Here is a 24,002-nt window from a genome sequence, read left to right as displayed (position 1 = left end):
TAGAGAGATTATGGATTATGCCTCTGCATTCTGTAACTAGATCTAATTTGCTAACCATGTAGTTAGGAGAATCCATTTTCTACTGGTTGTATAGTCAGAAATGAGGGTGAGCTAACGTCTCCTTTCTCACCTGACTGAACTCTTTGGGACTTCTCTGACTTTTCCATCATTCTCAGTCACGTACTTTCCCCCACCTCCCCTCCCGGCTTTTCAGCTTCTTTTTGTGTATTGTCTTCCCTCATTAGATTCTAAGCTCCTTGAGGACAGGGATTGCTTTTCTTTTTTTCATATTTATATCTATAGTGCTTAACACAGTGCCTGGTATATAGAATAGAAGGTGCTTAATAACTGTTTATTGATCCATTGACTAAATCAGTCTCAGTCTAATCTCTTTGGCTATTTTCTCTTTGGATGTGCTCATGGTTGGATGCCATTCAATGCATCAGGTGAGAGACAGTGCTATAAAGGGCAAGGCCTTAGGGCCTTCTCCATGTTAAATCCATGTGGTCCTTAAAATAGAGTTCTTGGCCTTTGCATTTGTTCTTTTCTGTTCTAGGTGGTGGGGATAGAGCCTCCAATCTTGTGAGTTTTGAAAGGTCAGAAGTATGCCCTGGAATCCTGGAAGTCAGAATATGGGTCTGTATCCAGTGCAACATTGATGCCCCAGGGAGCAAGAAGTGATCAGCAGGACCCAGACCAGCAGTAGCCAAGATGAGGACTCATCCAACCATGATGCTACCTTTGGACATGAATTTGGTAGGGCAAATGTTATGCAGAAACTAAGCTAGGCTTGAACCCACTCACCCCAGAGCCTGAGGTGATGTAAGGGAGAACATGCCTGAAGGTACTGGGGAAAATTTTTATACTTGTTCTTGCTTTATCTTTTGAAGCAAATATTCCTTTGTAAAATCTAAATGATTTTAAGTGGCCAAATGGAACTGGGATAACCACACAGTCAGTCAATACGCATTTATTAAGCACCCACTATATGCTAGGCAAGTATGCTGAGCACTGGGGATATAAAGAAAGGTGAAAGACTCCTAGTCCTCAAGGAATTCAGAATTATATGGGAGACACAACAAGCAAACAAATATGTACAAATAAGCTACATGCTGGATAAACAGGAAATAAGTAAGTGACAGAGGGAGGGCACTAGAATTAAGAGGTATTGGGAAAGACTCCCATAGAAGAGGGGATTGTAGTAAGGACTTGAAGCCAGGGAAGCCAGGAGGCAGAGATGGGGGGTAAGCATTCCAAGTGTGGGGGACAGCCAGAGAAAAAGCCTGGAGTCAAGAGATAGAGTGTTTTGTTTGTGGAAGATCAAGGGGGCCAGCATTTGGATGGAAAAGTCTACGTACATATGGGGGTGGTATAAGGAAAACTAGGTTGTGAAGAGCTTTGAATGTCAGAGGATTTTGTATTTGATCCGGGAGGTGATAGGGAGCCACTGAAGTTTATTGGATATGAGGGGGTGACACTGCCACCTAACAACGTGAGAAACGTGGGAGTTTAAACCAATGGTAACAACAAAGAGACCATCCCAACCTGCTTAGGATGCCCTAGAACCCTGAGAGGAAGATGCTGGCAGCCTAGATCTAGAGAGATCCTGTACACATGCACACTTGTAACATGTGCAAATTCATCTAGGATATAACTGATCTGTGGGGTTCCAAGGAGAGATTCTCTACATAATGTTCACATATGCTTCACAGACTCTCCAAGTCCCTTCTTTCTCACATCATCACAGCTCTCTTGGAAGCAAGCTCCACAGGGGGAATTTACATTAGCTGAACCTGGTAACACATTCCAAGCATTTGCCCATCTCCAGTACACTTCATTATTTATCTCTCTGAAAGATGAATTACAAATCGTAAAATGTCATAATAGACAAGGGAATCTGGAATTAAGATTTTTTAATTCTTATTTTAGTCTTTTAAAAAAGAATTACATGTTTCTGATATTCTATAACTATCACAATAAGGTTAAGTCACAATAGTACAAAGTTTACTTTGATGACTTCTATTTGTAACTAGAACATGAAACTTTTTTTCCCCTAACCCCTGCTAATCCTTGCTCCTTTTCCATTTTCTCATCTGTCTCCAACCCTATCCCTTCCATTTCCTACCTTATATTTGGTTTCTTCTTTCTGACTTTATCCTCAGTCTTCCTCAGGGTTGTACTTTTGTTTTTAACTATTGGGCACCTATCTCTCTGCAATCTAGGCACTTGGGGAAAGATATTAAATTAGATTAATTCAAGATAAGAGAAAAGAATGTTTTCTGATTCTTTCTTGATTGCCACTTGAATGGTGAGGGGGTTAAGAAGGTAATTCAAAGTTTTATGACTTTCTCCCTGAACAGGGATTATAGGTTCAGGGATCTAGAAACCAAGCATTAGTAATTCAATATTCTAGATACCAACCAAATATTCTTTTCCCAGGCCTGAGAACTGAGGGTTGTAATATGGATACACTGCATGGAAACAGGAAGTTTTAATAGCAGTTCATGAGATAAATAAGTGGGTCTTGTTTTATTCAAATCAAATTTGTTCACAATTTGTTGAGTTGTTTTAGTCATGTCTGATTCTTCATGACCTGCAATTGGGGTTTTCTTGGCAAAAATACTGGAGTGGTTTGCCATTTCCTTCTCCAGCTCATTTTACAGATGAGGAAACTGAGGCAAACAGGGTTAAGTGACTTGCACAGGGTCACACAGGTAGTGTCTGAGGCCAGATTTGAACTCAGAAAGATGAGTCTTCCTGACTCCACACCTGGCATGCTATACAATGCACCACCTAGCTGCCATGAAGGTCATAACATGTGCTTTAATGCACTAGATACAGTACAAGGATATTCTCTAGTTATTAGGGAATGATATTATGTTTCTGGATAAAAAACAACCAACCAACCAAAAACTTGTTTCTATATTTTTCTCATCAACCCTATAGCTAATTAACTACTAACATTTTGTTACAAAAAGACTTTCTAAACGTAAAATAATAATGCATGATATTAAAATGGTAATTTAAAGATTTCAACAATTTCTAAGTCTAACAAGTATATAAGGAATTTGCAGGTAGTTGTTTTGAGAATGAGAAGTCTCTCTTTCTGATTCTTCCCAAATCACAGTGATATAATTTTTACTTATATACCATCATCACCAGTATATGACACAGATCACCACAATATGCCTATTCCATTTGCTGTCTTATTAAAATTTTTCAAATTAAAAACAAACAAACAAACAAGTGGCACAATAAACAACACATTTTCTTTCAGGAGTTTTACTATGTCACTGTTAAATACCTGTTAGGTACATATTGGCCTACATTCAAAGGGGCTAAGTAATTGAAATAATAAATGGACCCAATTAAAAAATGGCTACATCTACAGCATGAAAATAGCATTATAGTATAGCATATAAGAGATCTAGTATACATTTTTTCTTTTTTTTTTTAGGGCAATGAGGGTTAAGTGACTTGCCCAGGGTCACACAGCTAGTAAGTGTCAAGTGTCTGAGGCCAGATTTGAACTCAGGTCCTCCTGAATCCAGGGCCGGTGCTTTATCCACTGTGCCACCTAGCTGCCCCCTAGTTTACATTTTTAATAGACCTACTTGATTAATTAAACTTTCAGTATCTAGTTTTTATTAAAAAAAAAAACCCAAACAAACACCCAAACAAACCACTAAGCTTACCAATGATATCTGCATAGATTTCCATTTGATTGTGCTGCTGGGCTAGGGTAAAAGCTTCATGATTACATTTGGACATAACAAGAAACTGGATAGCAGAGCCATAGTCACCCAACTGAAGAAAGAATCTAGAATAAAATAATTTGCTACAAATTAGATTATGGTTTGTATTGAAAAATAATCTGTGATTTATTAAAAACAAAAACAAAAAACCTTTTGAGCTCTCAGTGTGATCAACTATTTAGACAAATTATGTACAACTTTGTTAGGATAAGGGAGGGATGTGTGTGATTAGCTAGGATGATAGAGCCAAATATGTGGTCAGCAGGCGGAAGTTTTCGTGGAATAATAAAGCTTATTCCCCTTGTGATTCCCCCCCCCCCCTTTTTTGGATCCACAACAAGAGAATAACAGGATGGGATAAGCAAACCAATTAGCCATGATCCTAAGGGCTTAAAAAGTAGATAAATCGGGGCAACTAGGTGGCACAGTGGATAAAGCACCAGCTTTATCCACTGGAATCAGGAGGACCTGAGTTCAAATCCGGCCTCAGACACTTAACACTTACTAGCTGTGTGACCCTGGGCAAGTCACTTAACCCCAACTGCCTCACTAAAACAAACAAACAAAAAAACAAAAACAAACAAAAAAAAGAGTGGAAGAGACTGATAGCTTGGAGTTGTTTGTGGAAGAGACCTTTGAAGGGGTTCAGGGGAAGGATCAAATTTCTTGGTCCCTGGCATTAAAAAAAACAGTTCTGTTATAAGGAGTAATACCTTAGAAATTCCCCTCCTCCTAGCTCACCTTGAAAAGCAAAAAACAAAAACAAAGCTAATAAAAACATTTCAATGTCTCATCTTAAGCCAGGGGGAAAATCAATATTCATGAGAATAAAGATGTTTTCTCCAAGTCTTGGAAAACAGAATCAAATCTGTTAAATCTCATTCTTTCACCTGGAATCCCCCAATAAACAGCCTTCTGAAGAGGTTATGATTATAGGATCATGGATTCAAGCTAGAGGGCACCTTAGAAGTTATTTAGCCCAATTCTCTCCTTTTACAGATGAGGAAACTAACTTGTCCAAGGTCACCCAGGTCTTCTGACTCCAAATTCAGTGCTCTTAACTGAAGAGGCTTGAAGAAAGGATGTTGAAGGAATGAAGCCCTTCTGGATCAATGTATTAAATGTTAACAACAGATTACAAGAAGAGGACATACAAACTAATATTCTGTGGGTTATCTGGCCAGGAAAATGAATATAAGCTAGGAGAGGTGTGAATCTTGGATAGGAAGAGTTTCCAAAGTAGAAGAAATATTTGAAAGTTAGGATGTTGGAGAAATGATGTAGTACTTCTGTGCCAATATTAGGGCTAAAAAAAGAAAGAGAAGCTAGGCACGTGTGGAAATTTTTTTTTTCTTCTGAGCAATAATAAGAAGTAAGCCTAGTAGATCTGACATCTAGAAAAGATCTACGAGGTTAGTTGAATGGTTTACCTGGCTACCATTTTGGCTCCATCAAGAGACTGGGTTTCTCTGACAATTCGAACAGCTTTTTCAGGATTATTAAGGTGATCCAAGTAGATGCGGATCACACTGTTCCACTGTTTTGCATTCTCATAAGCAATAACAGCTTCTTTATATCTGTGAGAAATAAATGAACAGTGTACAAACAGACTTTCTTAACTTAAAAAAAAAGATTAGATTTTAATGATGCTAAGTTCTGTCTTTATATCATGGTCATTTCAACACCCTCTCCACCAACTGAACTTTCCCTTGAGATAAAGAAAAACAATTAAGCAAAAACACCTGATACAGTGACCACATCTGACAAGGTATAAGAATATTCTGTTCTTGCAGTATTTCTCTCTGCCATGAGGGAGCAGATATGTTTCATTATCTGTTATCTGAGATGTTTGATGGTTTTCAAATTCTCAGAGTATGACTTCTTTTTGGTGATTTTTTTAGTGATTCTTTTGTTCATACTATATTTTATTCTTTTGGTTCTACTTATTTTGTTCTTCAATAGTTCATATAAATCTCTTATCTCTTTGAATTCTTCATATCAGTCATTTTTTAGTGCACAATTGTACTCCATTATATTCATAGACCTCAACTTGCTTAGCTATTCCTCAGTTGATGGACACCCACTTTGTCTCCAGTTCTTTGCTACTACCAAAAGTAATTTAGACCATGTTTTCATTTCATTTTTAACTTGAAGATCTTTTTGTGAAAACTTTTCATGTCCTTTAACAAATTATCTACTGGGGCATGGATCTTGGTATTTTCAAAATTTTTAAAGAGTTCTGAATATGAAGAGTTTGAATATGAATATACTTCTTTATTCTGCCTCCCCTTAAATAGTTCACATATTGATAGTTAACTTTAAAACTTACACTAATATAAAAATTTACATGATCTAGAAGGTATACAAACCTTCCATCTGCTTCTTTGGCTTTGGCATACTGTAGGTGGATCTTAGGAGAAGAAACATTAGGGAGAAGCTCACCAACTTTTGCCCTAGAAAAATGTCACAATAAAAACGTAATCATTCATTCAAGTTGAAATTAAATATTACTTCCAATTCTTGATATATATTTTTTAATCATCATGATTTTTCAAAATCTCAGCTACTGACCATTTTGTGGAGTCAATTACTATTTTTCTCTTTTCTTGGTGCTAGGTAGTTGAAAGTAGAAAGGGAAGATAGGGTTTCTGGATATTTAGTAATTTGTATCATTTACGATTTCCCCATACCAACTGCCATCTTCAAAGACTCCTCTTTTCAACATAAAATACTTAGTGTCAGTCAAACTTTATTTAAGGTACAAAATGCAGATAAAATTGTAAAGAAAAGAGGGTCATGAGTAAAGAATTCCTGAATGAGTAGGACAGTTGGAGGACTGGACAACCTCTAAGATTCCCCTCAAATTCTTAGATTCTATAAGTTTATGGAGATGTTGGTAGAATATCAGGGTTGGAAGAGCAACTTGAATTTGGGGAAAGGCAGCTAAGTATGCAGGTGATTATTATGGAGGAAAGGTGAGTTAAAAATAGATTTCTAAATATTATATTGGTAAATCCTTACCAGTTTTTACAGCGAATATAAACAGATGCTGCTTTGTCATAGTACTGCCCTTTTTCATACAGTTGGGCTGCTTCTGAGAATTGCTGCAACAGGAGAGCATTAACATTTTGACCTTTATGAAGAATAGGACTGACTTATTTTCTCCAAGTGAATATTTACATAAATGAAATAATACCTTCATATTTTCCAGAATAGTCCCACAATCCCTTTTCAGGAGTCGGCTTGGATGTTTGATGGCTTGGTTAACGCCTCGTCGAATATCTCCTATTCTAATAGACATTTGAGCCACTCCAGCTAGACAGGCCTCATCATGTTCTAGGTGCTGGAATTGAAAAACAAATACTCAAGCCACTCTTTTAAAAAAAAATTATTGAAAGAAAAAATGGTGAAAATTCACCAGTCCCAATCTGGGGCAATGAAATTGCTTTAGTTAATTGAATCCTTGGAACAACATTTTGAGAAGATGCTGAAAAGACATCTATTGATTGTTTTGTTTTACATTTGCCAGTTGTCAGAGTGCCAATTATTTTACTTCTGTAGAAAACTTTAAAAAAAAAATTTATTTTTATAAAATTTTAAATTAGATTTGTCAGTGTCTTGTCTATGATATAGTATTACATTTTATATATACATAAAATATGTATATATTAAGTATATATAGTATATATACATATACTAAGCACCTATATACTCATATGTGTGCATATACACATTTATTTGTTTGTTCATTCATTCATTTATTTAAGACTGGGTCTCCCTATTTTGCCCTGGCTAGAAATGAAGTGGCTACTCATGGGCCCAATTCCATCACTGACTGGCACAGGACCTTTTCTTACATCAGCTGATTTGCCCCTCCTTAGGCAGTCTGATGGCATCCCACCCCTGGGGGCTCCCAATATTGTTGTTGGACTTAGTGTAAACAACCAGTTGGTTTTGCCTACTGCTGCTCAAAACTACTATGGTCAAGCAATCCACCAACCTCAGCCTCCCTGGCGGCAGGGATTACAGCCATGTGCCACCACACCAGGCTACCTGATAAGGTAAATAAAATTCTGGACATAAAGTGAATGGGTCATGAAAAAGTATATAAGAGGACAATGATTTGTTTATCAATTTGTTTATCAATAGATTTCTTTCTCCGGTATAGGCACTTATAAAAGTCCAACAAGCAGTTACTAAATACTAATTATATGTGATCCACTGTGATAGGTGCTGGGGATACAAAGACAGAATGAAAACAGATATCTGACTTGGTGAAAAGGAGATAACAAGGCAAGCCTTTCCATAGGAAATGGCATATGAAATGAGCCTTGTAGGAAGTTAAGGATTCTAAGGTGGAAGGGAATGCATTATAGGCACAGGAGACAGATAATATGAAGGCAGAGAGAGAAGAGATGGAGGGCTGTCTTCTGCAAACATGAAGCAGGTCAGGATGGTTAGAACATGGATTCCATCGTGGGGAGTGATGGTGCAATAAGCCTGGAAAGGTTGGCTGGAGCCAGATTGTAAAAGTCTTCAAATGCCACACTGAGGGGTCTGTATTTTATACTGGAGGTAATATTGAGTCAGGGAATTTTCTTGAGTGATCAGGGAGAAGGGGGTGGACCTATTCAGTTCTTTGCTTCAGGAAGATCACAGTGGCAGCAGTGTGGAGTATACAGATTGAAGACGGGGGAAGAAAGCACAAATGTAGTATGGAGTTTCTTCAACAGGTCAGGCAAGAAGGGATGAGGATTAGGGTTGAGACCATATGAGTACAGAGAAGAATTTATAATTCTCTGGTCTTTATTCAAGGTTACCTTATTATCACCTGTTATTCCTTTCTCATAATGAGCCAAAGCATTTACATAATCACCCCTAAAAGAAAAATCATAGTATATTTTAGTAAAGTAAAATTATTATGCTCACATATCTTACATTAAGTTCTTTATTCCCATATCTTCCCAGAAAAAAATATACATCAATACATCAAGACTCTTTGATTTTGTCTGTGGGAACTCCTTCCAACAAAATTTAAAAACTGTAACTTTGTCAATTAATCTTACAGAGTTGCCTGAGGCTCAGGAATAATTTCTAGGAAACAAGTAAATACTATTTAAATGAATACTGCTACTAATATTCATTTCTAGAATAAAGCGACTATTTGAGGCAGACTAATTCACTTTCCTGTGATTCAGCTTAATTGCATTTAGCAAGTGTTCCCTTTGTGCCCAGTGCTACAGTAGATACAAATTATTGTGTGGAATACAAAATAAATAGAATACATGGTCAGATCTCAAGTTGCTTAAACTCATTAAAGATGCAATGAATTGGAGGCATAGTCAAGATTGTGGAGTAGCAACAAAAAGAAGTTTAGCAAGCTCCCCCTCAAACTCCTCCAAAGAGATCTAGAAAATGTACCAGATCAAATCCTGATGGAGAAATCCATGAAATTAGCACAGTGAGTCACTTTTTCAGCCCAGGTAAGCCTAAAGAATCAGAGAGGTCTGTGGACACTGGAGAAGAGGTTTGCTCCTGCACAGGGAGAAGCTAAATACCAGGTCAAGAGGAGAACCCATACTTGTACTGGGGCACTGAGCTGGGAACAGATGCCAACTGGCAGTTTTGTCCCCCACTACTCATTTCCAGGTGCATTCTGGGTAGGGAACAGTTGCAGTGGTGTATCTGAAGAGAAGCAAATTCAAGTTCAGGGGTGGGTTCAATGGTGAGGCTAGGGTTACAAAGGCAGAGCAAAGTCTCAGTTCCAGCATCTAGCCTCATCTGAAGCCTGTAGAAGAATAATCAGGGAATCCCCGACCAAAGGAAAACCTAAAGTCCTGTCCCTCTGAACCAGCAGAGCTTCCCAACTAGGTGATAGGGGCTGAGTCTAGCAGTAGTCTACCAATACTCAACCACAATCCCAGATCAAGAACTTGCAGAGCTCAGATGAAGGGGCAGCAATCAGTCTTTTCTATGGATAAGACCACTTCGGGAGTGTGGAAAGCTTGCAAATCCCCAGTCCGAGCTGTTCCTGAGATTCAAGAATAGCACATCCAAGAGGATTAACTTAGACTTTCTCCCTAGTAGTGTACAGAGATGCCCTAATTTAAAGTCTAAATTTAGAAACTAGTCTGGAAAGATGAGCAAACAAACAAAAAGAACCCTCCCATAAAAAACTATTATGTTCACAGAGACACTCAAGACAAAACCCCAAAAGAGGATAATGACTAAAACATCTATAAGCAATGCCTGAAAGGAAAATACACCTTAAGTACAAATTCAATTAGAATTTCTTTATTCCCCATCCCCAGCTAAAATAAAGGGTTGGAGTAGAATTTATTATGTAAAAAAAACAGGGGTAGTAATCATGATCTCAAACAAAGTGAAAACTAAAATAGATTTAATTAAAAGAGAAAAATAGGGAAACTACTCTATGTATCACCAATATTATTCAATACTGTTAAGGTCACATTTCTCAAATATATCAAGAACTTTGTCATAATTATAACTTTGTTATGAGTCATATCTCAATTGATAAATAGTCAAGAGATATGGATAGGCAGTTTTTCTTGTATGATCATCATCATCTTTGTTTCTTTGTACATTTTATTTCTTTTCTTTTTTTGTTATTTAATATTTTATTTTCCCTCAATTACATGTAAGAACAATGTATAATATCTGTTTTTATAACTTTGAGTTCTAAATTCTCTCCCGTCCTTCCTCCCATCCACCTCACCATTGAGAAGGCAAGCAATTTGATGTAGGTTCTACATGTGTAGTCATGCAAAACATTTCCATATTAATCATGTTGTGGAAGAAAACAGACAGAAAAGCTCTCAAGAAAAATAAAGTAATTAAGTAAAAAAAATATGCTTCAATCTCTATTCAGACACCATCCGTTCCTTCTCTGGGGATGGATAGAATTTTTTATCATAAGCCCTTCAGAATCGTCTTGGATCACTGTATTGCCAAGTTTCACACGTAACTGCTGTCATTCACAGCTTATCATCTGACAATATTGCTGTTACTTTGTACATAGTACATTTCACCTTGCATCAACTTATGTAAGTCCAGGTTTTTCTGAGAGCATCCTGCTCATCATTTCTCATAGCATAATAGCATGCCATCATAATCACATTCCACAATTTGTTCAGCCATTCCTCAATTGATGGGCATCCCCTCAATTTCCAATTCTTTACAACCAGAAAAGAGCTGGAATAGGCAGTTTTTTGATGAATAAAAAGTATATGTAATCATATGAAAAAATGCTCCAAATCATTAATTAGAGAAATGCAAATCAAAACAACTTTGAGCTATCATCTTACACATATCAGGCTGTCTGAAATGATAGAAGCCATTCAACTGGGAAATGGCCAAACAAGCTGAATATATATACCTGTGATAGAATACTACTGTGATATAAGAAATGATGAATTGGTTGGTTTAGAAAAACATGGAAAGAATTAGACCTATGAAGAAATATGCTATATACTTCCAGAGAATTGATAAATAGAAATATTCACAGTATGGTCTCACATATAAGTATATGTGTGTGTATATATATATATATATGTATGTGTGTTTGTATGTATATAAATGTGTATGTGTATATGTATTTGTGTGTATATATATATGCATATTTATGTCTAATTTTAGCTTTCTCTAGGGCAGAGGGGAAGGCAGGAAAAATAAAATAAAAAGTGCTCAGCAGAGAACAAAAGAAAACCGAAGGAAGCACAGAGAAGCTGGGTAGCTTTGAAAACAATGTGTAGTATTTATTATATAGGTTTCTTGAAATGGAAATGTGTTGTTTTATATTTAATCCTCTCATATTCTGCTGTGTACATGGAAAGATTTTTTTCTTTTTTAGTTTTGTATTTAAATTTAACATGAATTAAAACTTTTTTTTTTTAAGAGTTCATTTGTAAATCCATCTGGTCCTGGCAATTTTTTCCTTAGGGAGCTCATTTATGACTTGTTCAATTTCTTTTTCTAAGATAGGATTATTTAGTTATTCTATTTTCTCTTCTGTTAATCTAAGTAATTTATATTGTAAATGTTCATCCATTTCACTACAGATTATCAGTTTTATTGGCATATAATTGGGCAAAATAGTTCCTATAAATTGCTTCAATTTCATCCTCATTAGTGGTACATTTGTCCTTTTCATTTTGTTTTTGTTTTTTTTTGTCTTTTTTGGGAGGTTGGGCAATGTGGTTAAGTGACTTGCCTAGGGTCACACAGCTAGTGAGTGTCAAGTGTCTGAGGCCAGATTTGAACTCAGGTCCTCCTGAATCCAGGGCTAGTGCTTTATCCACTGCACCACCTAGCTGCCCCTGTCCTTTTCATTTTTCATACTTGTAATTTGGTTCGCTTCCATTTCTTTTCACAGGCTCTATCCCTCATGCCTGGAATACTCTTTCCTCACTTCCAGCTAATGGAATGCCTAACTCCATTCGAGGTTCAGCTCATCTGTAATTGCCTTCACTGATTTTCCCCAATTTATTTTATATGTATTTTGCCTTTGCTTATCTTTATACATGTTGTTCTCTCTAGTCTAGATAGAAACCACACTTCTTGAAGGCAAAGACTACTGTTTTCATCTTTGCATCCTTAAGGCTTTAGCACTGTGCTGGGCACGCAGTTGGCACTTAATAAATACTTGTTGCATTTAACTAAGTTATATTCAGTTCTAAGATAGACAGCATGATGCCATGAATAGAAAGCTGGTCTTGAATTCAAGAAGACCTGTGTTCAAGTACTGCCTCTGATGCATACTGGCTGTGTGACCTGGGGCAATCACTGAGCTTCTAAGTGCTCTAGAAAACCCCAACTCCAACTTGCAGATGAGATGCTGGCCTGGCACTGGTAGTAGAAGTGGGATATTTAGTTTGAAAAAAAGAAGACTTGGGGCAGCTAGATGGCACAGTGGTTAAAGCACCGGCCCTGAATTCAGGAGTACCTGAGTTCAAATCCGGCCTCAGACACTTGACACTTACTAGCTGTGTGACCCTGGGCAAGTCACTTAACCCCCATTGCCTGCAAAAAAAAAAAAAAAAGAAGACTTGAAGTATTTGAAGGGTAGTCATGTGGAAGAGGAACTTGAGTTTTTCTTCTTGGCCCAGGGGGCAGAGCTTCTCATGGTCTCAGGCCCCGTGTTAGAGAAAGCAGGGAGAGTGCTTCAGTCTGGCAGTTAGCAAGAGCAGGAGAAAAGCCCCAAAAGACGCATGCTTTCTCCAGCGCATGTCATGACCAAAAAAAAGAATATGGACATCATATGTCAAGAAACCTTAAAAGAAAACTGCAAATCTTTTAGCAAAGGATATAAGCTTATAGCCAAGAATAACTTATTATGGAAAATTGATAGGATGCTATAGGGGAAAAATGGACTTTAATGAAAGAAAACAGGTCAGCAAACTAAAAAAGAAATCCATTCTTAGCTCATGGGCTAAGGAAGCAGGTTAGACTTCACCCATGGGCCTAAGTTTGCTGACTCCTTTTTTTTATTCTTTTAAAAATTTAACTTAATTTTTTCCCTGAACTTAAGGAATTTTTTAAAAAGCATTTTCATAATACAGCTGAATAGAAAAAAAGGATTGAAAAGATTGGAGTTGAATAGAAAGTCTGAAGTTTATACACAGTAGTCATGAGGAACATAATATGGTAAACATGAGCAAGAAATTATAAAGGACTAAACAAAGATAAGCTATTTACATTCTTACATGGGGAGATGATGCATGTATCTTCTTAGAACTTTATCACCATAAAGGGAGTTTAGTTAGACAGAAGGCTAGGTAGGAATGGTTTTTTGATGTCTTGATGATCTCAAGATAAGAATGGAAAGAGAGGGGAAGAGGAATACTTTGGAGTGGAGGTTAGGGAAAATTATCTCACCTAATCAGGGCGCACAAGTAGGCATCAATACAAAAAAAGGAGGGAGTGGAGGAAGTGGCTGACACTTGAACCTCACCTTCATTTGAACTGGTCAAAGAAGGGAAGAATAGACAGATCAGAGTACAGAAACACATTTCACTCAACAAGGAAATAGTAAGAAAGGGGAGAAGAGAGAAGAGGTAGGATTAAGGTAGAGATTAGTCCTAAGCAAAACAAACCATAAAGGACATAGAAAAATATTTATAGCTATATTTTTTTTAAGTGAGGCAATTGGGGTTAAGTGACTTGCCCAGGGTCACACAGCTAGTAAGTGTTAAGTGTCTGAGGCCGGATTTGAACTCAGGTACTCCTGACTCCAGGGCCGGTGCTCTATCCACTGCGCCATCTAGCTGCCCCTATAGCTATTTTTGAAGTGGCAAAGAATTGGAATCTGAGGGGTGCTCATAAATTGGGAAATGGTTGAACAAGTCTTGGTATATAAATATGATGGAACAGTATTATGGTGTAATAAATGATGAAAGGGATGGTTTCAGAAAAAGCCAGGACGACTGTATGAACTGATGCAGAGTGAACTGAGTAGAACAAGAACAATTTTTACAATAACAACCACACTGAAAAGAAAAACAATTTTGAAACACTTAAAAACTCAGACCAACATAATGACCAGTCATGAATCCTGAAGAGTAATGATGACATGTGACTGCTTCCTGACAGAAAAATGATATAAAGTAACAAATGAGGTATACTCCTTTTTTTTTTGGACACTGCCAATGTGTGAAAGTTGCTTTGCTTCACTATAAATGTTTGTAATGGATTCTGTTTTTCTTTCGTTCTTAGCTGGATGGGTGGGTGGGGTAAGGGTATGAAAGGAAAAGATTTTTATTGATGTCTTCCTTGTTCAAGATTCCTACCGATATTACTTCAAACTGTCTTGGGGGTAAGGGCATGTCTGAAGGGATGGAAAGGGGGACTATGCCACTTCGAACATACTAGATTAATGCTAAGTTAATAAAAATGGCTTCTGGCAGACGTGTCTAAAATGGTTTTTTGGGGATATCCTCCAGTATCCCACTCTAGGTCTACCTGCTCCTTCCACTGTGTTCTCCACTGTACCTCCACTGTGCCTGTTCCATAATTAACAAACTTGATGGTGCTTTACCTGCTTCTTTCTCCTATCATTCCAATCCATCCTTGCCAAAGTGATTTTCCTAAAGGGCAGGTCTGACCACGTCATCTCCACTACTCAACAAACTTCATTGTCTCCCCATTACCTCCAGGATCAAACAAAAAAAATCTTTTTGGCATTTCAAACCTTTTATAACCTGGTGCCTTCCTACTTTTCCAGTCTTTTTATACACAACTTCCTCCCATGTACTCTACAATCCAGACACAATGGCCTTCTTTGTTCCTCACACACAACATGCCATTTCCTGACTGTGTCTTTTCACCTGTTGTCCTCCATGCCTGAAAAGTTCTTTCTTCTCACCTGTGCCTCCTTGCTTCAGTGGGTCCTTTCTTTCTTTCTCTCTTTTTATTTTAATAATAATAAACATTTTTATTTAAAGTTTTGAGTTCCAAATTCTATCCCTCCTTCCCTCCTCTCTGAAGCGGTAAGCAATCAGATACATTAGGTTTTACATATGCAATTATGTAAAACATTGCCATATTATTCATTTTGTATAAGAAAACTTGAATACAAGAAAAAAATGAAAGAAAGTGAAAAATAGCATGCTTCAGTCTGGGTTCAATCAATATCAGTTCTTTCTTTGGAGGTGGATACTATGCTTCATCATTAGTCCTTTGGGACTGTCTTGGATAACTGTATTGTTGAGAATAGTTTAGTCATTCACATTTCTTCATCAAACAATATTGTTTGTACACAATATCTCTGTACACAATGTTCTCCTGGTTCTACTCACTTCACTATACATCAGTTCATACAAGTCTTTCCAGGCCTTTCTGAAATCATCCTGCTTGTCATTTCTTATAGCACAAGAGTATTCCATCACATCACTGGGTCCTTTCAAGATTCAGCAAAAATTTCATCTTCTGCAAGAGACCTTTCCCATACTGCCCTGCCGCACTTGCCTGCTTGTTCCTTCCCTCTGAAATTACCTTACGCTTACAATGAATGTATCCTATATGTACATACTTTGGAATGTAGTCTTCCCTATGGTAATGTGAGATCTTTGAAGGTATGATCTGTGCTCTTTACTATTTTGTGTCTTCATTGATTAGTAAAATGTCTACTGGCAGCGAGTGATGTAAGGCTGGACCTCTGACAGAGACTAGGGCTGGATAGGTGGTAATGGGAATCATCTGTATGCAGAGGATAACTGAAGTCATGGGAGCTGCTGAGATCAAGTGAGATGCTATAGGGAGGGAAGAAGTAAAGATAGAAGGTATAGGAATAAGAAGAGAAGAAGTGGAGGCAGCTAAGAAAGGAAGGGCAGATATAGGATGATGGCCGGCTGGGAGAGTCACATCATGTGAGCATTTTTTAAGGATGGAGGAGATATGGGTATGTGGTAAGGCAGCAGGAAGGAGCCGATAGGGAAAGTTAAAGATTAGTGAAAAAGCAGGAAGGATAGAGGGGACAATATTCTGGAGAGTACAGTGGGATGAGAATAAGGGGTGCATTTTCAAGGGTTTGCCTTGGCAAGGATAAGGGTCACCTCTTCTTGTGAGATAGAGGTAAAGGACAAGATTTTCCTTGGCTATTCACTTTGGGATCATACATAGTAATTTTAGATCCAAGGTTATTTAAAATGGAACACAACTTAAGCTAGCATTTATGTCATTTATTTTACTGACTGTAGTACATATCTAGCAACACATTATTTAGAAATGTTTAAAAATAACTGTTCTTTGGAAAGAATATTTTATCCTACTAGTAGTAATTTTTAAAATGGACACATAAAGCAGATAACATACGTGAACTCAAGCTGAACGGCATACTCCTTTGATATGAATGGTATTTGTTCTGGGGCCAGACGTTTAGCAAGCTGTAGTGCACTGTCCCAATGTTGCAAATCTCGTCTCATCTATTAAATTTGACACAGAGAAAAATCACATGCAAAAATCAGTTATATCACCACAAATGCTATTTAATAGAATAGAATCTATAAAATTGGTTCAAAGACAATATTTAGATGGTAAGATAACCATAATTAAACTACATGATATCACATAAGAATCCGAAGATATGGAAAAATCACATTAAATTAGTGTCCCAAAACCATAAAAATAAAATGGAAAACATTGGTAGAATTAAAACAACACAGGCCTTTTTCCTGGCCTTTAAGATCAATTTACTATGTCCTCCTGTATTTAGTTACAAATACAAAAGCATAAATGACCACACATGAGAATGATTTTAGGTCCTGCATCTTATTCAAGATTAAAGGAACATTCTCATTCTAAATCACTCTTTAGATTTCTGACATATTCTAGGGCAAAGCTTCTTAAACTATGGGTTGAGACCCCATATGGGGTTGCGTAATTGAATGTGGGGGCTGTGAAAAATTTGGCAGTAAATATTTCATTTGTATACCTATTTTATATACCTATGGTTGCATAAAAATTCTCAGGAGAAAAGGGTTCATGAGTGGAAAAAGTTTAAGAAGCCCTGCTCTAAGGGGAACATGGTAGAATAGAAAGAATATTTGATTTGGAATCAGGGGAGATAATAGTGTGACTATGAGGAAGTCATTTAACCTCTCTGAGTCTCAGTTTCTCCATCTGTAAAATGAAGGGGTTGGACTAGGTGACTTCTAAGGTCCAACTCAAGCCTTTTGATCCTACAAATGAATTCTTTTTTTCAGATGTGGAAGAATGCTTTTATCATAGCCAGTTGGTCAGGGAAGAAAGAGGATTACTTCTTTGTCATTACTCAGGTATACTCTAGAAATTGACCCAGTTACAAAAGCAGGATATTCCTTTATCAGTGAGTCTTAGTTTTAATTTTGAAGTTCTGAGTTCTTCAATCATCTCAAAGGATGCCATATAAAAATATCAAAGAAGATAAGAAGAAAATAAATCTGACCTCAAATTATTTTGAGATTTCAATGGATTCATGATCTCATTGGTATGGATATTTCCTCTACCAGTACAAAATACCACATTTTTATACATTATCCTCAAGCTCACACTAACTAAAAAAAGAGTATATATAATATACATGTGTTAATATATATACACTTTTCCAAAATGAAATTAATCTTAAAAAAGATAATGTCTATAGGGGTGGTAATCTATGTCAGTGAAAGGAATCACCACCATATACACATGTGCATATGTATTCATAAATCATATTATACACACACACACATATACACCTTCGGAAGGTAGGGGAAATGAAGCTTCAAATAGGGTACTGAAATGCCAAATTTATCATCAATGTTATTTTATATCTTTTAAGCCTCCTTTCCACATAGATCTTGTTAGATACATATACTGTGTAGGACTTAGGGGGGGAAATGAACAAGAGTTCCATAGGATGAGAAGCCATGGGTGGGTCCCATCAGTATCTGAGGGGAGCATGGCTGCAGAGATACCATCAGATTCACCAAAGGAATCTCAAAGTCTTAGCTAAGTGTTAATTTTGCTCTAAGGTTTTAAAAACATAATTTATTTTAAACAAACAAAACCAGAGTTAATATAAGAATTTAGACAGCTAAATGGATACCTCCAGTGCAGCAGAGGGATAGATTGATGACAAGTAAAGATCCTGAGCCAGACTGAAATCATTTGTAAACATGGCAAGATGTCCTGCTAAAAGGTTATGGTCTTCTATTCCCTGAAAATAGAAATATTTTCAAATTACAAATATTACAGGGATTGATTTTTTCCTTTTCTTTTTCTGTTCTTTTTTCAATCTAATATTTTATTTTTTCCAGTTATATGTAAAGATAGTTTTCAACATTTTTTTTTTGTGGGGCAATGAGGGTTAAGTGACTTGCCCAGTGTCACACACCTAGTAAGTGTCAAGTGTCTGAGGCCAGATTTGAGCTCAGGTCCTCCTGAATCCAGGGCCGGTGCTTTATCCACTGCTCCACCTAGCTGCCCCTTTTGTGCACCTGAGGCCAGATTTGAACTCAGGTGCTCCTGAATCCAGGGTTGGCGCTTTATCCACTGTGCCACCCTCAACATTTATTTTTATAAGATTTTGAGTTTCAAATTTTTCTCCCTCTCTCCCTTCCCTCTCGCCTCCCCAAGACAGAAAGCAATCTGATATAGGTCACATATGTACAATCACATTAAACATATTATGGATTTAATTTACTAAGAGACTATACTGGGATGGATGTCTTCGTTCTAGGAATTCATGTATGTAGAAACTAGGGAAGCCTTGGGCAAAGGAATGACATTTTTTATTTCATTGAAAATATTTTGATATGAAGAATGAATGAGTCAGAGCATGACAGACATAAAACGCATCTTTATTTGCTGCTAATCTAACCTTAAGATTGAAAATGTCTTGATACTTTGGGAAAATATGATCACGGTCTCTGGTGCTAGATTACTTGTTGGCACTAACATAATAGCATGAAGGTCAAACCATTGTATTATTATGCTAGAGTCTTGCCCAGGTAATTAGATTTGGTTTACCTTAGACTAAACCCTTCCATAACCCAAATCCCTGATGAAACTGACTGAGCTTCATATCAGACAGTCTTTGAGAAGAAGAGTAAAGTACTCTTTTTTGTTTTGTTTTGTTTTGGTTTTTTTGCAGGCGATGAGGGTTAAGTGACTTGCCCAGGGTCACACAGCTAGTAAGTGTCAAGTGTCTGAGGCCAGATTTGAACTCAGGTACTCCTGAATTCAGGGCCGGTGCTTTAACCACTATGCCATCTAGCTGCCCCTGAGTAAAGTACTCTTAATTTAGGGGTTACCTGACTGATCTGATCAGTCATCATATGATTGCCCTGGCAAGTTCCTATGATACCTCCTCACTATTACTAGCTCTTAAGAGAATTTCCCTTTGGTTATCAATATCATAGTTCCATAAAGACTTATGTACCTATGAGAGTCCTTAAAGGTCACTGAGTACATTTACCTGGCAGGAATAATTTATATATTGTGGAAATTTATTTTGATTTGGGGAGCCTACCTTTAGGCAGAGATTAGAAAGCCTTAGGCCTGGGGGCGGCTAGGTGGCGCAGTGGATAAAGCACCGGCCCTGGATTCAGGAGTACCTGAGTTCAAATCCGGCCTCAGACACTTGACACTTACTAGCTGTGTGACCCTGGGCAAGTCACTTAACCCCCATTGCCCTGCCAAAATACCCCCCCAAAAAAAAAGAAAGAAAGAAAGAAAGCCTTAGGCCCTCAAGGTCTCTTCCCCTCCCCCTCTGCTTCAGCTGAGCCCAAAAGCCCCGTGGGCTGTACAAGATGCCAGGTCAGACAGCTGGGGGGAAAAAAGGCCCCAGCTTCCTCCGCCCTGAGCAGAGGTATCTCAGAGATGCTGGGCTCTGGCGTAGCCTGTGCTGAGGCACGTGAGGCTTGAGCACATCCACCCCTCCAGCCGCATCCCTGACTGGCAGATTAGCTTGGTCTGTGGGGGCGGAGGAAGCCCCGAGATTTGAGTGGAGAGAAGAAAAGGTATATATAGACCTGGGAGTTAGATTAGAAGGAAGCTGAGCAGGGGGACAAGACGAACAGTAACGCAGGACTAGGAGCAAGGAGCAAAGGCCAGTGGACAAGATTAAGAGGGGCGGACAAGGACAGAGTGGTTTGATTGGACTAGAGACGGGGCTACAAGGATGCAGGAGAAGATGAGAAGGAGCAGGGAAAAGAGAGGCCGAAGGGCAGACCGACGGAGCAGACAGACAGAAGGTCGGTGAGAGAGAAACACAGGGGTTCAGTGGTGGCAGTAAGGAGAGGAAAGTTAGAAGCAGGGGGATTTACAAAGTGAAAGGGGCTCAGAGTTAGAATAAAGGACCTGAGTACCCTGAGGCAAGAGGTGGCTAAGGCCCTTATTGTATTAAAAAAAGTTCGAAGCACAGCAGGTGGGACAGAGACTCACTGCAATGCAGTCAGGTTGTACATTTTATTTCCCTGTATTTTTAATTTTCAATAGTATCTCATAAATAAACTCTGCTTTGATTATTTGGTTAAGAGGCTTCTTAATATTTGGCTTATCAATTTGGGAGTGGAGCAGTGTGGTGGAACTTTATAAACGGCCCACATTAAATTAACAAAGTCAGACAGCCAGTCAGTAAACAGTCCCCAGATTAGTCATCCACAGTTTAGCCCCCCAAATTAGCCCTAGTCATTCAAAATATTCTCACATTTGAATGGCGACCCAGATGGGACTTACGGCTCAATTATAATTTTCCTAAACTTATCATTTTTCATATAATTATAATTTTTCATAAATCCAATTATATATAATTTCCCAGATTAGATATACTTATTAATAATATATTTTTTTACAATATCATCCCTAAAGAATGGTCACTTAGCTTTCGAAAATATTACCAGTGATAGGGAATCCACTACTTCATAATACCAACCATTTCATTTTTAGACAGTTCTATTTGTTAGGAAATGCATCCTTTTATTTAGCTAAAATTTCTCTCCTTGTATTTTCCACTCATTATTCCCAGTTCTACTCCTTAGAGTTATTGTCAATTAATAATCCTTCCATAAGAAATTTAAGTATTTGTAATTAGCTGACACTCCTCTATATCTTCTCTTTCCCACTTTAAACATTCCTAGTACTTGATTATTCTCCTTAGGACACACTCCAGTTTCTGTATAATTTAAAATATGGTACTTGGGACTGAGTGAAATACACTGCATGTGTGGAGATTACTAGGTTCTCTTGTGCTTGACATAATACTTCCATTGATATGGCTATAGTTGCATTATTTTTTTAATAGTATTTTTATTTTAAAAATAACACTACTGAAATGAGAATGATTACATTAACATTTTGGATAGTCATCATATGCTTGAGTCATAATGAGTTTGTAGTCAAGTGTGATTACTCAGTCTTTTTCATGTGAACTGCTAAAATGTTACATTATTTTATTCCTGTTAAAATTCATCGTTTGAATTGGGGAATCGGTTCAGAAAATCAAACATTTTTAGGAAAGAAACACACCATATCTAAATAAAAGCCAAATTTGGCGAGAATTAAACAGATTTCTAGATGTTTTAAATTTAAGAGTCTAAGCATATTAAAAATTTATCTGGACAAATTAAATAATCCAAATATGAAATGGTATAATAATATAACCCAAATGGAGAAATTTAATAAGACATTTATCTTTTGAAAGAATAGAAAGAGGATATTATTTTTTCCATACAAATACACAGTAACAGGAAAAGGAAATAGCTAAAACATAAGATAAACATTTAAGTTATTTTAGCAATTTAACTGAAATTTTGAACTATCCTTTCTTCATAAAAATATATTTTACCTTTACTTGTTCTAGAGACATCACCATTCCAACATTTCCAATTGTACGATAAACTCGGATTGCAAACTCCACCTCCATGTGATGTAGGCAAGCTCTGGCAAGTTCGTTCCAAGTATCTTGATCATTGAGGATTTTGCACAATTCCCATGCATCAGAAAACCTACAATACAAAAATCTAACTTAAAATCATGCCAGAGATCAGATGTTCTCAACCTGGGGTACATGGACATTCCAGTGATTTATGTACAGATTTCAGGGGATCCATATTTGAATGGGAAAAAAAATTATCTTTATTTTTACTAACCACTAACTGAAATTTAGCACTTCCTTAACTTATGAACATGGTCAACAAACATTATTTGTAGGAGTCCATAAACTTTGCTAGACTGTCAAAGGGATACATGGCACAAAAAAGGTTAAAAGTTCCTTCCTAATAAAAAAAATTGTCTTCTAAAGCACGGTGTTTGGTTTTTTTCTCAAGCTCTTCTAAATCTGTGATATTCTTTTTAGAGCTTGTTCTGTCAACAAACATTTTCTTTTTAAAATAATGTTTCTCTGTATCTTCTTCAGATCCTTCCTTATGGTTTAATTTTTTCCCCTGGGAAAGATCTAGACTAGCTTTATGAGGTAATCAAATTAAAAATTATATCCATACCCTTACAGTTAATCCTGTTTTCCACTTTTAATAATACTTCAGAGATAGAGAAAATGATCACTATGCCTAATCTATCATATTAATTTCATATCTAATTAGATATTAATATTTAGGAATTTTTGTTATTCACTTCTTTCAATCATGTCTGACTCTTTGTGACCCTGTTTGGGATTTTCTTGGCAAAGATACTGAAATGGTTTACTATTACCTTCTCTAGTTCATTTTAAAGATGAGGAAACTGAGGCAAACAAGGTTTAGTGACTTGCCCAGGGTCACACAGCTAGTAAGTGTCTGAGGCCAGATTTGAACTCAGGAAGATGAGTCTTCCTGACTCCAGGCCTAGTACTCTATCCACATTGCCACCCAGCTGCCCAATATTTAGGAATACCAATATATCAATGCATATTATAACAAAAATTAATGATATTCATCAAATTTCTTTACAGTGAAATTGAAGAATCATCTAAATTTTTTGCTGTGTTAGAATTTTGCCATTCAAATACAATTATACCACAAGTTGGTCACTGGATTAGGCTTAGTTATTTTCTGTAGTCATATAAAAATGTTAAAATTGTTATCTTTGAAATTATAACAACTAGAATGGAATTTGATCTACATTACTGCAAAAGCAAACGAAAAGTTCCAAAATCTTGTGTGCATATACATTTATTTATTTAAAATCCTACCTTTTAAGCATTAAAGCCTGTGTCAGCATTTGTTTCAGTTCATTGGGCTCAGGGTCTTTTAAACTGCCAAGGAAGTTATGGGTGTTAAGATATATATTGTTGGTTTTTCCACTCTGTGTCTGGCATGTTAATTCTCCGTTATATAACAGCAATGGTTTATGAGAAAATGGAACTTTGGTACCTCCTGCCAAAATTACCTTGGAACCTGGATTATACAAACATTATTAAAAAAAAGAGATTTTTTTTTCTTATTTATAACATTTTTAGGTTACATCTGACAAAGCTGACAGCAAATGTCAGCATAAATAACAGAAAGAAAATATTTTGGCTTAATTTAGTTGTCAAAAGAAATTCTATTAATATAAAAGCACAAAAATATCATTATGTACCTTGTATAGTATCCTTATGAAAGACAAACGTATAGACCTTGTCATCATCATAGGCAATAAATACACCCTTATCCAATGGCCAGTTTTCCCAAAGAACACCTTTAATAGTCGGTGAGAAATTTGGAATTTCATAGGTGATATCATTAACCTACAAAAAAAGCTACAATAAATTATCCCACAGACTTAAGTCATTAT

General features: G+C 36.9%; 1 protein-coding gene across 2 annotated transcripts in view; it reads right to left on the bottom strand.

Annotated features, from left to right (window-relative positions):
- The window catches only part of LOC122731735 (WD repeat-containing protein 19), a 92,784-nt gene that overhangs the window by 37,243 nt on the left and 31,539 nt on the right, over positions 1–24,002 (bottom strand). For both annotated transcript variants that reach the window (XM_043972010.1, XM_043972011.1), the window contains 11 exons: positions 23,808–23,955; positions 23,419–23,623; positions 22,078–22,237; positions 18,337–18,447; positions 16,584–16,693; positions 8,576–8,633; positions 6,952–7,098; positions 6,777–6,859; positions 6,125–6,208; positions 5,186–5,332; positions 3,696–3,820 (listed from right to left, as the gene is read on the bottom strand). In XM_043972010.1, coding sequence (XP_043827945.1) covers positions 3,696–3,820; positions 5,186–5,332; positions 6,125–6,208; positions 6,777–6,859; positions 6,952–7,098; positions 8,576–8,633; positions 16,584–16,693; positions 18,337–18,447; positions 22,078–22,237; positions 23,419–23,623; positions 23,808–23,955 — 1,378 coding nt within the window. The remainder of the gene's footprint in view (positions 1–3,695; positions 3,821–5,185; positions 5,333–6,124; positions 6,209–6,776; positions 6,860–6,951; positions 7,099–8,575; positions 8,634–16,583; positions 16,694–18,336; positions 18,448–22,077; positions 22,238–23,418; positions 23,624–23,807; positions 23,956–24,002) is intronic.

Source organism: Dromiciops gliroides, chromosome 6 (genome assembly GCF_019393635.1).
Source record: "Dromiciops gliroides isolate mDroGli1 chromosome 6, mDroGli1.pri, whole genome shotgun sequence".
Taxonomy (NCBI): domain Eukaryota; kingdom Metazoa; phylum Chordata; class Mammalia; order Microbiotheria; family Microbiotheriidae; genus Dromiciops; species Dromiciops gliroides.
This window is presented reverse-complemented; position numbering and strand designations above follow the sequence as displayed.